The sequence below is a fragment of the Oryzias latipes genome, chromosome 21 (genome assembly GCF_053564925.1).
Source record: "Oryzias latipes strain Hd-rR chromosome 21, Olatipes_Hd-rR_3.1".
Lineage (NCBI taxonomy): Eukaryota > Metazoa > Chordata > Actinopteri > Beloniformes > Adrianichthyidae > Oryzias > Oryzias latipes.
The window spans coordinates 26283897-26297687 of record NC_136257.1 but is presented as its reverse complement, the minus strand read 5'-3'; the positions used below and the strand labels follow the sequence as shown (position 1 = coordinate 26297687).

Below are 13791 nucleotides of genomic sequence, written 5' to 3'. Positions count from 1 at the left end.
CTCACACCGGCTGGTGCATGGGCACCAGCCAGGGAGGCTTCGCCTTGCGCAGGATCGGCTCCCAGGAGGGTGAACGGGACCAGTGCACGCATTATTGCCCGGGAAGTATCGGCGCCCTGTGGAGAGACACGCGCGGACGCTCTCCCGACTTGACCAGGTACCAGACGGAAGGCGTGATGCTGGGAGCCTACGTGAAGAAGCTCGACAGGTCCTCGTGCGTCCCGGTCCCGGGGGGGTTCGGGTGCTCCGAGCGGGTGGTCGCGCACGCGCCGCTGAACAGGATATCGGCGATGCTGCACGCCAGCCCTCGCAACAGAGACTATTACTTCGGGGCGAACTCGTCGGCCGAATGCGACCCGGGAGCTCAGTGCGCGGCCTACAAGCTCATGAAGAGAACGCTGCGCGCGCCCGAGGCCAGCAGGCGGTGGCCTGACTCGGACGACGTCCTGGCCATCCGCAACTCGGCCTACGCCTGCGTGCTGGTGTACGTCGGCCTTGGGGACGCAGAGGCGATGGGCGCCTGCCACCAGCAGCTGGGAGACAACTGTTTCGAATCCAACGGCAACACGTTCTGCGTGAGCAGCTCGGAGCACGCGAGGCCAGGTCTGACCAACTGGGACGGCCTGGCCTCCGCTCCGTTGGCCATGTGCGAGATCTCCGGCGTCGACGACTTGGCCGCCCGCGGCCCGGATTACTCGCCGACGCCCGAGGAGATCAGAGACTTTGTCGCACCCTCCATGTGTGACGCAACTGTCATCTCGGTGGAGCGCGCTCTGTACTCCTCGGCCGGAGGCTACTTAGCCGTAGCTCTAGACGCGGCCCTGTTCGCCACGGTGGCGCAAGCCGGCCACGTCGTGGCAAAGGTCCCGTTCGACGAGTGCGTGGTCCCCGTGTCCCCGGACCGAAAAGAGTTCCCCGCGGTCCTGGGGTCCGTGGCCGAAACCCTGGCGAGGGTCAGCGCCTCGGTCTCGTCCACGGCTTTGCTCTTGGACGCCAGCCGGTGGGGGCTGACGAACTGCTCCAAGTCGAACTGGGAGAGGCGTCAGTTCGGCAGAGTCGCGAAGCTTGCCGCGTCCGCCCTGCACAGACGAGGCGTCCGCAAGTTGTTCCTCGGCCTGCCTCCTTCACGTGGGCTGCTGGCGAGCACTGACTTCTTGGACCTGGCCGAGTTCGAAGCGTTCGTGACGCCGCGGGGCCGCGCTGACGCGAAGGATCCCAGGCACTGCCAGAACGCGTGGGTGAGCCCGAGCGGACAGAGGACTGGCGGCGGCGACGACGAGCGCTACGCCGTCGTCCCCTACCTCATGACTCTGCTCAGGACAGGAGTCCGAGCAAACAAGATCGTTTTCACCCTATCCCTCACCGGAGGACTGAAGCTCAGCGCCCCTGAGGGCGCGGGCAGGTGGGAGGTGGAGGGCGGTCTGCCTTTAGCGGACCTGGAGACCAACACCGCGCTCAGGTGCGAAGAAGACCTCAACACCAAGTGCTGCTCGGGCTCCAGCACCACGGTCTGGGCCAGGGGAGTGATGGTGAACGTGACCGTGTCTTCGACGTCTTTCGAGACCCTGAAGCGGTTTCCCGAACTCGTGGCCGTGGCCTTCGGCGTGAACCAGTTCTTGATAGCCCCCGTGGACTCTGACTTCAAGCGTGGCGTGCGTTCTGACATGCCCGCAATACTGGGAATCGCCTCGGCCGTGCACAGGCTGAGGGACTGGAAGAGGCAGCAGATGGCGGCGGGCATATCCACCGCGAAGGCCGGAGCCGCGACGCCTGCGTCCGGCTGGAAGCCCTCCAGGTTCGCGAGGTCCGCCGAGCTCCGCACGCCGCCGCCGCTGCCCTCTACGAACAAAAGACTGCCCGAGCTCGACGAGCTGGGCGACATCGTGATCACCGTCCCGGAGAGCGCGTACAAAGATCCGGCGTCGGGTTCCAAGAGCTCCCTGGATCCTCGGTACAACGTGGGTCTGAGCCACACTCTGGTGTGCCCCGGCCTCGTGGCCGTCCACGGAGCGCTCGGGGTGTTCAAGGAGCCCCACAGGGAGATGTACTCGACCAGCTACGACAGGATCTACGTGGGGAACTTGTACGCCATGGAGTCGTGCACCCCCGGGGAACCGGACAAGCGGGTCGAGTCGTCGGGCAGGCCTCCGCAGGTAGCGATAAACATCAACACCATGGTGCCCACGACCGATCCCAATCACTACACTGTGGGGATCCTGGACGCGAAAAGGTTCGTCGAGTACGCTCCGCCCGTGAGCAGGGTGTGCACCGCGCACAACACGGGAGAGAGCAGCCAGGGCCTGAATCTAGTCTCCGTGGACGAAAGCTACGCGTTGGACAGGCCGGTGGTGGAGCACGATCGCGGGGTGATCGTGAAACCGGCGGAAGCCATTCACTTCGTGTCCAACTTCACCCCGGGCCTGGACTACATCAACCTGAACGTGAGCTGCGTCAACTATGACGTGAGCGCCCTCAAGCCCTGCCTGATCTCGGTCTGCGGAGGTGATGACGGCTGCCGGAGAGACTACGGCAAGCTGTGCGATTCAGCGCACGAGATCACAGACGATGCCCGCAGGGCCGGAGACCTGATGAGAGAGGGTCTGGAGGAGTTGGCCGCGCAGGAGCGCAAGGCCTCTGCGTACGCCCTGCCCGACAATGCACCCTTCCCGGCACTCGACGGGCCCGAGCGACGCCGCACGAGGCACAAGAGGTTCCTGGGCTCGTTGCTCGGAGGCGCTGCCCTGGGTCTGGCATTGCACGTGTCTCAGAGAGTGGATCGCTTGGAGGTCCAGATGGACTCCGTGAAGAACGCGTTCACGAATGTCGCTGGGCAACTGGTGGAGGTGAGCAACCGGCTCGACGCCAACGTGGCGCTGATAGACGGGAGGATAGACAAACAGGAGAGGAAGATGAAGCGCAACACCGAGATCGCCAACAAGAACTTTGGACTCCTCAGGGACGCGATGAAGCGCAACACCGAGGCAGCCCTGCGAGACACCAACGTCAAGTTCTCCGTGATGGCCAGCTACCAGATGTGGTACGCTCAGATGCAAAGCGTGACCCATCAGATGACGCAGGCTGCCATGCACACCAAGTTCATGGCCAGGGGGGTGGAAAACTGTCTGAGGCAAATCGCCTCCAAGCGCTCGGGGAGCTGCCCCAGTGGCATGACCGTGATGCGCGATCACCCGGGTCTGTCCGAGTTCCCGACCGTGGGCGCGGCCCTGTACAGAAATCGAAAGCTGTTCATCGTGCACTCGTTGCCGAACGCCGTGGAGCGCGCCGTGGTCCGAGGGATCATACCCATGCCCAAAATCAGCACCGATGGCGTTCCCTGTTGGCCAGACTACGATGTTTGGCTCATAGACGGACGGTTCTACGAGCCCTCCGAGTGCCACGGAAAGTACTGCAGGAGGCCCGAGCTTCACGAAAGGTACAGGAGGTGCGTCGAGGACCCCTCGGAATGCAAGACCGTGTGCGGAGAGTGCCACAGAAACATCTGCTACCGCGACAAGAAGGTAACTTGGATGGAGGGGTCGGTCACGGTCGAGATCGAATCCCCCCCGCTGAAGCCTTTCTCCAGGCCGCACATATCGGACGGGCCGGTGTCGTTCGCGGACCTGCTGAAAGACAGTCTGCCCGGGACTCCTGAAATGGAGCTGCTGCGAGCCGTGAACACGACGTCGAACCTGTTGTCCGTGCGTCAAAACCTGAACAACATCACCAGAGACCTGACTGATTTTGACGCAAAGTACAACGAGATCGTGGCAGGGAGAGTCTCTTTGGGAGGCTGGCTATCGGGGTTCGCCAGCAGCTCGGCTTTGTGGATTTCGATGGGCCTTCTCACGACCTGGTGCGGAGCGCTTTCTGCTGGGATCATCTACTTGGTGTACTGCGGAGGGGGAGGCGGAGCAGGGCCTGCGATCCCCAGATCCGCAAAGCTGAGGAGGACTAAGATGTAGTTTGTGTAGTTGGATCGAATGTGTATTTTTTTTTTCATTTTGTCTGTGTTGCATGTGCACCATCCTTTGGATAGAAGCAGATGTATCTTGTCGTGAAACTGTTTGAAAAGCTCGGTGCTCTCTGAGATGGACACTGTGCGTTTGAGTGCGAAATAAAGGAGCTCGTTCAAAAATGCTCTCGTTGCTTTGAAGTGTTTTGCCACCGAACACAGCTTGCGCTTCATCTCTGGGAAAATACACTACACATTTTCTTTGTCAAAAAAAAAAACCCAAAAAATGTGTTCACACGTTCACGGCAGTGCACCCTGTGCTTTATTCCTGCCGATCTCCGGAGTGGGAAAGAGAAATGTAGTTTGTGTAGTTGGATCGAATGTGTATTTTTTTTTTCATTTTGTCTGTGTTGCATGTGCACCATCCTTTGGATATAAGCAGATGTATCTTGTCGTGAAACTGTTTGAAAAGCTCGGTGCGCTCTGAGATGGACACTGTGCGTTTGAGTGCGAAATAAAGGAGCTCGTTCAAAAATGCTCTCGTTGCTTTGAAGTGTTTTGCCACCGAACACAGCTTGCACTTCATCTCTGAGAAAATACACTATACATTTTCTTTGTCAAAAAAACTCCCCAAAAAATGTGTTCACACGTTCACGGCAGTGCACCCTGTGCTTTATTCGTGCCGATCTCCGGAGTGGGAAAGAGAGAGGTTTGTAAGCCTGGCTTCTGCAAGGGTGAATTGACAAAACAAAACAAAAAAAAAAAAACACCTCTGCGTGCACAAGCAGTTGCGCTGATCAGAAGTAATTTTATGGTCACCAACACCTCTGCTCTCTTTTTCTCCCCCCACCTTCATAGAGCATGGGCTTCCACTGCTCCTCCCAAGTCTCCACCTTCATCTTTTACTCCCTGCCTCTCCTTTTTTCCTATTGGTCCCAAACATTCTCCACCTTCCCCTGAGCACTGCTCCTCCCAAGTCTCCACCTTCATGTCTTACTCCCTGCCTCTCCTGTTTTCCTATTGCTCCCAAACATTCTCTACCTTCCCCTGAGCCTACCAGTTTTCTTTTCTGAGCCCAGAACTTTTTGTGTTTCGAATGTCTGGGCTGCTCCGATTAACAGCGGATTGATGCCACCGTGGATGCTTGGCGTGCGAGATGCCGGTCTGACTTTTTGAGCTTCGCGGGAAGGTCGAGGAGGGAGGACAGTGACTGCGAGCATCGGTCGTATTCTATGAACTGCACTCGGCCGTTTTTAAGCCTGGTCGGAGGAGGCGAGTGGCTGTCGGACGGACGCTGTTCACATCGGTCAGACGCTGTAAACATCGGCCTGACTCTGACGGATCTCGTCCAACCCAGAGACGTCTTGCTGCGAGCGGAGTTCTTGCACTCTGGGGGAAGGTCAGACTCACTGATAGTGATGAGTTTTGTTTTGGCATGAAAGTGAGGAAGGTGAGAGTTTCTTCTGTTGCAGAGATTTCGAGACTGTCGAGGAGGGGCTATATAAGTGCTGCCAAGTTTGCTCACAGAGGACTGAGCTCACACCCCAGCGTTCGTTCGTACAGGAACACTAGAGATTCGCCCCTCGGCATCTGGGTGGAACTCGGCTCTCTGTTCTAACGAAGCCCGCGGTGCAATGAGGGTGATTTCGGCTGGATACGAGAACGAAAAGATGCAGAGGAAGGCCAGGCCCGAACAAAGAAGGATCGGCGGGGGCCAACGCAGATACACTACGCCTTCTCCCCTGCGCAACCTGCAGCAAAGGAGAAGGCACGAAACGGAGAAGAGAAGGAGAGAAAGAAAGCGCTTCGACTGGACGCCCGAGTGGGCCGAGGGCGAGATCTCCCGCCGCGACCAGAGGGATGGAGTCCGCGATCGTTACCGAGGAAGCGGACGCGAGCGGGCCCTCGGATGCGTCCGTCTCGACCGCGAGCCTCCCCTCTACCCGACACTCAAGAGGCAGGTTGGAAAGGAGCTCGACCCTGAATTTGCACCTCGTCGCAGAAGGGCAAACCCTGCGGGCGGTTGCGTGCGAAAAGGAGACGGCAAATATCACCGGAGCGAGAGGATCAAGCGCAAGCGGGACCCGAGCCTCAGCCCTCGCAGGACTAAATCCGAGATTCGGCTCGTGAAAAGGAGGACCGAGCCAGAGGGGCCCACTGGTGAAGAACCGTCGCACTTTGGCGTGGATGTCGGCGAAGCTCACGACGGCAGGCGAAAGGCAGTTCGCTGGGCTGTGCCTCACGCCGGTTGCAATTTTGACCGCGCGAACCCCCAATCGTCGTCCTCGCGGAGAGGCCGTCGCACGGAGCGAGACACCGCGACCAGGCCCTGGAGACTAGGGTGTTGTTCGACAAAGGAAGACAGCTCCAGCGAAGGCGAGTACAGCGAGGGCGAAGAAGAGAAGGGCGAAATTCGCACGGCCGAGTACGAGGCCAAAGAGCGCGCGTGCAGTCCATCTGATGTCAGCGCCTCCTCCTCGGACGAAGACGACAAGAGTCGGGGGCGCGTAGAAAACGAGGCGGCCTCTCCGGAGGAAACCGAAGACGAGGCGGAAGAGGCTCGCGGCGAGCCTCTGTGTCCTGGTGCTGAAAGCGCGGGGTGTCGCGAGGCCCTCGCGGATGGAGGGCGACAGCCGGTACCGGGAGGCGCAATCTGCGTTGGACTCGAAGCCCTGCGGAAAGCAAACCACGTCGAGCCCACTCCGGCGCCTCCGCCTAGCCCAGTGGACGCCACGGAGCAAGACCGAGGCGCGGAGAGCGAACGCTCGCTCCGCCCGGGGGAGATCGACGTCCCGGAGTCCGAGGAAGGCGTCGAGGTCGCGAAGCGAATGGACGAAGAGCTGCACACTGCCATCTGGAGCATCAGCGGCCAGCCGTGGGTATCCCCGTCGATCCTGGGAGGCATGGTTTGAAGGTGATATTCACAAGTTGTCTTTTGTGTCACTGTGGGTGCGTTACAGAAACCCCTCCAGATATTATTTGACTTCGACTGAGGACGAGGAGTACGGTACGCTGGAGGAAGAAGCCAGCGCCATGCTGTGCGAGAGCGTCATCACGAAAGCGTACGACGACATCAACTTGATCACGTACCCCGATTGCATCGAGCCGCGCGCGGCGGAACCCCCAAACGGTTACCAAGTTCCTCCTCGGGTCGCTTCGACTTGCGCGGAGACGATTGAGCTTCCAGGCTCTCTACTTCCGCCACCCGAGACGGGTGACGAAGATCTCGACCATGGAGGGGACGGACGCCCGAGCTCGCAGCCTGACGTCGAGCCGCCGAAAGACGAGCCCGGCGCAGCGCTGCAGAGTGAGTCTCCAGGGCTCTGTCTCTCCGTGGAGTCCAACCGACGCGAGCCCAGGACGCCCGCAGAAGAGGAGCTTGCGTGCTGGAGCGCAGAGGGCAGCGCGGGGCCGCGCCCTTGGGACGGCATCCCCGGCGTCTCCCTATCCACGCTCGAAGATCTCATCACTTGCCCATCATGCAGACGGGTTTTCAACCGTGCGCCGGTGTGCTGCGGGTATCTCCTGCAACTCAATCGACCCGTGCAGTGCCTCTGCGGATGCGTCCTGTGCACGCTGTGCATCAGAGCGCAGGGAGGCTGCCGAAAGCACTGGGTCGTCTCCGAGAACGGAATGGTGAACGCCACGGCAAACGCGCTGGCTGACATGCCGGAGATGGAGGCTGTAGGAGCTTGGGAACTGGAGCGAGAAGGTAGCGACCGCTTCATGACGAGGATCGAAAAAGAGGAATGCGTTGAAAGGATGTTGGCCGAAGGGTCGCCAAGTGACGAGGAACTTCAGCGAGGTAAGAGGCACACCCTCTAGCACCTCGACCTTGCACAGCTTCAAGAGTCTGACTTTCCTCTCTCTGATTTCTCTCTCTCTTTTTTTTTTTTTACGCAGCGTTCCAGACCCTGATAAAGAATCCAGCAAACGACATGTCTTTCACCTACTGGGAAAATAAGCTCTTGCCTGAGTATGATGCCTACAGATACGTTTGCATGCCTCACATCCCGGGGTTTTGGGACCGCGTGCTAGTGGGGAAATGGTGCCCCGAGAGCACCCAGGCGGCCATCGGGCCCGACGTGCACCTGCCGCGGCTGTTCGACGTGGACATGGGCACGCATTACTTTCACTGGTGCTGTTTCGTGTTCAAGGAACAGATCGTCTTGGCAGCGTGGTGCACCACCAGAGTGTGCCAGGGTGGGAGCATGAGAGTCCTCCCACTGATCGACAGTTCTTTGAGGGAGACAGTGTCCGAGGTCAAGTTCAAGAGGATGATTTTCCTCCTGCGCACGTGGTTCACCGTGCAGTACCGCTCAAGGGAAGGCGGCGGGCGCGTTGAAAGGGACATCCACGTGGTCTTGGACTGCAAGCCGCTCGATGGACCCACCATCGTTCAAGCCATCGCTGAGCTTGCCGCCCGAAGCGGAATGGAGAAAGCGGATCCCAGCTACGTACACAAAAGGGTACGACCCTTCGCCTTGGACGCAGATGTGTTTTCGGCTAAAAACGCAGCTGCGGCCGCTCTGTTCGACTACAGGCCGCTGTCTTGCTGCCAATCCCAGACGCTTTACATGAACGTGGCAGAGGAGTTCAGCGACTGCCACCGTAACTCGGAGACTGGAAATACGCTGACCCGACCCATTTGCTACGAAGGTGACAAAAATGTCTACGTATGAACATTTTTGCTCACAATGTTCACATTATTTCATCATCATTTTTTTGTATTATATTTTTTTTTTAAAAAAAACAGGTGTGTGGAACATGATTGCATAGGAATTGTCATAGAAGTGTTTTGCTTTTACTCTTTTACAATTTGTTTTCTTTACCACAGTTATCTCAGAGGTTTCTTTCGACAAGCAGATGTTATTCCTTGTGACTGCCATTGAAACAGCGAAGGCTTGCGTAGTTGTCTTTCTACCTCGTGCATTTCTTTTTCATAGCATGCAATCCAATCACATGAACTGTACCCTCAGCATGCAATCCAATCACATGAACTGTACCCTCTTGAAATGTAAGACTTATTTTCCTTTTGTACTTTGAATAAAATCATATTGCTGTTGATTGAAGTACGCCTACTGTAGTCTCACATCTTCTCTCTACATTTCTTGGCAAACAGAATATGGAAACAAGCCAAGCAGTTGTGTTTTCAGAAATTATTTTATTCAGAATTTGTTACAAGATCAACACACACAGACAGTCAAACACTGTTGCATTTGAAAACAAAACAAAAAAGAGACACACTTTATACAAAGGGCAGGTACACTAAGAAAGAAAAGAAAAGAAAAGCCCTGAAACCCCAACAACCCAGACCTTCCGGTAGGAATTTATATGCGTTCCCCATCAGAGAACCGTAGCGGGACTACCCAGTTTAAGGGCGGTCACACGAGCCAGTGAGGGTGCCTCTGAGTAAGATGGCCGTCTTCGTAAGCCCCGCTGGCATCTTCCACCGTCATTTTAGACACCGGTTCCCTCATGTCGTCGAGGTCCCTGTGGACGTTCAAGGCGAGCACCGTCCTGTTTATCTTGGCCGAAGCGTTGAGTTGAAGCCCCACGCTGTCTGACAGAGTGTCCACCGCGCCCACCAGCCTGACAGCATCGATCCGGCCCCTGAGCGCCATGAGCATGTAGCGGAGCTGGTCCCTCTGAGTCTCGGCCGAGCGCAGCTCGTTCACGTACTCGGCGGTCACGGCCCTGTCACATGACTCGGAGCCGATGATCCCCTTGATCATTTCTATGTTCGCGTCCAGGCCCGTGATGGACCTGGCCACTGTGTTGATGGCGGCGTCCACTTCGGCCTCCTCCCTCTTCCTAATCAAGGCGATGGCGCGCTCGCGGTCAACTGGGTGCATGTACAGGGTCACGAAGAAATTGACCCCGCACAAAAGCACCAATTCAGCAAAGGCCCAGAGTCCGCGGGCCACCTTGCGCGCTAAGCCGGGCCCCCTGACCCGAGGCATCCTTCCTCCCTGCTTTCTCTTCTCTCTCCTTTCTCCCGCGCGCTTCGCCCGTTTTACGTTCCGTTTCCTCCCTCACAAGAACAGCCTGCGACCATGGTTGGGGCTCTCGAATATCCTGCTGAATATGGGAGCTATCAACCGAGCGGTGGTCTGCATGGGGTTGCAAGCGAACAGGCCCGTGCCGCTGATTCTGGGCGCGAGCCTGTCGACGAGGGGCTCGCCGCCCGTCGCGGCGCAGGCGCTCATGAGCTTCCTGTCCGAGGTCTTCCCGATGCTGTAAGTACCGCAGAAAGCCACCCCGAGCGAGGGCTGCATGATGTCCGTGGCCCGCTTGTTCCCATTCGCTCTCTCCGTGGTGTCCTTGAAGAGGTCCCCCACGTGATCCAGCACGCTCTTTTCGAACTCCGCCGCGTGCAGGGCGTCGCAGAAGACGCTGTGGTTGCTGTCCTCTCCGCCGTCGCCTCTGCGTCTGCCTCGCGACCTGAGCGCCGAGCTGAAGGGCCTGAGCAGAGTGGGCATGCAGGTGTAGGCCTCCGAGCGCATGAGCGGATCCAAGGGCACCTCGCCCGTGAGTCCCTGCAGGCTCTGGGACCGGCCGGTGGTGAAGATGTACGGCCTGCGGTAGCCGCAAGCGCTGTCGGACTCCGGGCAGAAGCCGTTGAAGGCGTCCGCGATCACCATGTCGTACGGCCCTCCGCGCCCCTCCAGGTGCACGTCTCCCCCTCGCACGTCTTTCATGTACAGGTTGGGGATGTAAAGCCCGGGCGACTCCAGGGTGTCCGGTATCACCACCGACTCGCAGTACTGGTTCACGGTGCACACCTGGTGAGTGTTGTTCGCCGTCGGGTTGCACAGCACCTGCGTGCCCAGCGCGTACAGAGCCGACTTTTGCTGCATCAGGGACACTCCGCAGCCCGTGAACCTCACTCCCCTGAACATCAGGTAGGACAAGCCGGAGTAGTAGACGGTGTCGTAGTGATCCCTGACCACGTCGTGAGTGAGCAGGGTGCTGTAGTGCATGCCGAGGAGCGCTTTGGCCAGGTCGTTTCCGATGCCGGAGATCTTCCTGAGTCTTATCGACCACATGTACGTGACCACAGAGTTCCTGTGGAATCCCAGGTCCGTGCAGGAGACGTGGCGAGAGGCCGTGGGCTCGAACTGCTCGCTGGCGTCTTCGGCGAAGGCCTCGGGCGCCACCCTGGAGAAGACGCATTCCCCGGTCAGACGGGCGACGGTCAATCCTAGGTTGCCGTCGATGCCCAGCTCGAGAGAGAGGTTCGGCTCCCCGTCCCTGTACCTCAGCGGGTCGCGCACCGCGTGGGCTTCGTTTTCGACGACGGGTTGCCGGCGATACACCCTCGCCCCCAGGCTCGGTAGGATGATCCAATACATCAGGTTGCAGTAGTCCATGTCGTCCAAGGTGAACCAGACGGGATATCCGCGTTCGTTGACCGTGGCCTGGGACCCATCCATGGCCGCGTAGCGCCGGTGGCTGAAGCAGCAGGGCATGGAGGCCACGACAGAGTTCGCCCTGTCCCCCACCACGTTTCTAAACAGTGCCAGCACTCCGGTTATCAACCCCTCGAGCTGCACCAGGACCTCCCGTTCCTCCACGGTGAAATCAGGCGCATTGGCGCCGATCTCCTTGGCCCCGAGCGCCTTTCGCATGTACACGGCGCATATGGGGTCCGCCATCCAGGACCAGAACAGGCGGCCCCTCGTCCACCCATCCACTTCTAAGTCACGGATGGGCTGGTTCGCGAGAATCTTGCCTCTCATCTCCAGCATGCGCTGCGCACCACCGCGGTAATCCAGGGCTTTGCTGAGAAAGGTGAGGTTGAGGGTCACGGTCTTGGCGTGCTCGCTGTCTCCGAAGCGGGCGAGGAGCTCGCTTCCGATCTGCGCGATCTCGTTGGAGAGGCTGTTCATGGCGGAGGTGTTGAACAGGGCCACCCTGGGCCTGACGACCCAGCGCACGGGCTCGACGGCGGCCGATCCGTGAGAGGCGTCGTCCGGGGCTTCGGGCACAACCATGTTTCGAACGTCGAACTCCAGCAGCGACGCGGGGTTCTTGATCTTCTGGTACCAGTCATCGCTGTGCGCCAACTGCGCCATGCGTCCCACGGCGATCCCTCTGGGTCCGTTCCTCACGAAGGCGTTCAAGTCCCCCTGCAGCTTGTCCCTGCGCTCCCTGCCGAAGAGAGCTCGAGGACTGCCGAGGCGGTGCAGCTCCCTCAGCGTCACGCAGACCACGGCGCCGTCGTACTGGTGCAGGTACGATACCGAGGGCGATCGCTGGGCCAGCTGCTTGTAGCCGACCTCTTCGGAGTCAGTGGCAGAGAGCACTTTGGACGGCGATATCTGGCCGAGCGCCGGAGCCGTGCAGCCCACCGTGAAGTACTCCCACTTGAAACCCTGGGTGTTGCTGAAAGCTTTGTGCTCCGTGGACGTCTCCCTCCCGCATCCGTGTTCCATCTGCACGCCGTCCACCAGCGCGATGGGAATGCCGACCGAACGCCCGCCGCCGATCAGAATGTGGTTCACCGGCATCTCCGTGACCTGGTCCCTGAAGCTGGAGTCGTCCGCGAAAGCCAGGTCCCCGTCGCCCAGCTCGCGTTTGTTGACCAACTCCATGGTGAACTCGTGGACCCCGTCGCCCCGCGACTTCTCGTCGGCGGCGGTGTAGACGCAGAACTCGGGCGCGAGCTTCACGTTTTCGCAAGCGATGCGCGTCCTGACGGCGCTGGAGTCTTGGGACACCACCCTGAAAAGGGTGTCTCCCATGACGAGGACCTCTGGCCTGTCGCTGCAGAGGACCCTGCGAGCGTTCTCCACCACGCACACGAAAGAATCCGGATGCGTGTTCACGGTGCCGCACATGAGCTCGGCCATCGTCAGCACAGAGTCCAGCTTCTCCGCTCTGGGGAGGGATGAGAGTTTCTGGCAGATCCTGTCCGTGAGCGTGGGCTGAGCCGCGCAGTACTCCAGGACCTCTATGGTCTTGGTGAGCTCCCACGAAGTCCTGGCCTGCTCCAGCTCCCTGCGTATCAGCTCCTCCGCCACGGAAGGCACCGTGATGCCGAGCAGAAATCCAAACTGCATGGTCACCACTTTGGACGTGTGCTGAAACACCTGGCTGTACTCCCTGGTCCGAACCCCGTTTCCCACCGTGTCGTAGGTACCTCTCTGGGCCTCTCGCTGATCCGTGATCTTGTAACGCCTCGTGAACCGCGTGCCCGTGGGCACGGACTTGTCCGGGATCAACATCTTGTACACGAAGCCCGCCAGCAAACGGCTCGTGTCCTTCTGCTGCTTGAAGAGAGACACTCCCATGTGGGCCTGTAGTATCATCACGACCGCGTCCGCCGACACCGAGGTGTTGGCCGCAGACGCCCTGATCACCTTCTCCGCCACGAGCTCGGAGAACGCCCCGGTCGAGTCGGCCAGAAACCCAGGCGCTTTGACCAGTCGTTTGGCAGCCTCCAGAGATCTCAGCGAGTAAACGCTGGGGTCAGTCTTGACCACGCTCATGGTGATTTATTTATTTTTTCTTTCTTTTTCTTTTTTCCTTTTCACCCCCCCCCCCCTCTTCGGCGAAAGGGACCCTTGCGCTCACACGATCGCTCCGTTGCGTTCGCTTCCGATGCGCGAGGCTGGCGTTATCCTGTAAGGTCTGTCGATCTGGGTCCCGTGCGCGTAAGGTGGGAGCTTGCTCAAAGCCGCCAGCATTTCCTCGCGGCACCTGCCCTCGTAAGTTAGTAAGCTTGGGTCATTTTGACCGTGGCGTTCCAAGAGCCTCTCCGCCACGGACACGTCCGAGGCGGAGTTGATAGCTTTCAGTTTCAACCTGGTCAGGCCGATAGCTCTCTTGCGCAT

At 59.1% G+C, this 13791-nt stretch overlaps 1 protein-coding gene across 1 annotated transcript; it reads left to right on the top strand.

The window, feature by feature from the left end:
* Positions 1-6431: 6431 nt before the first annotated feature.
* On the top strand, positions 6432-8733 carry LOC144988801 (uncharacterized). The gene is made up of 2 exons (XM_078939769.1): positions 6432-7757; positions 7856-8733. Exons 1-2 carry the CDS (start codon positions 6572-6574, stop codon positions 8632-8634), a joined length of 1965 nt encoding a protein of 654 aa, XP_078795895.1. The 5' UTR covers positions 6432-6571; the 3' UTR covers positions 8635-8733.
* Positions 8734-13791: the final 5058 nt, after the last annotated feature.

Coding starts and splice junctions, on each gene's coding strand:
- LOC144988801 (XM_078939769.1), top strand. CDS start 6,572: ATGGAGGGCGACAGCCGGTACCGGGAGGCGCAATCTGCGTTGGACTCG. Junction 7,758..7,855: donor TGACGAGGAACTTCAGCGAG/GTAAGAGGCACA, acceptor TTTTTTACGCAG/CGTTCCAGACCCTGATAAAG.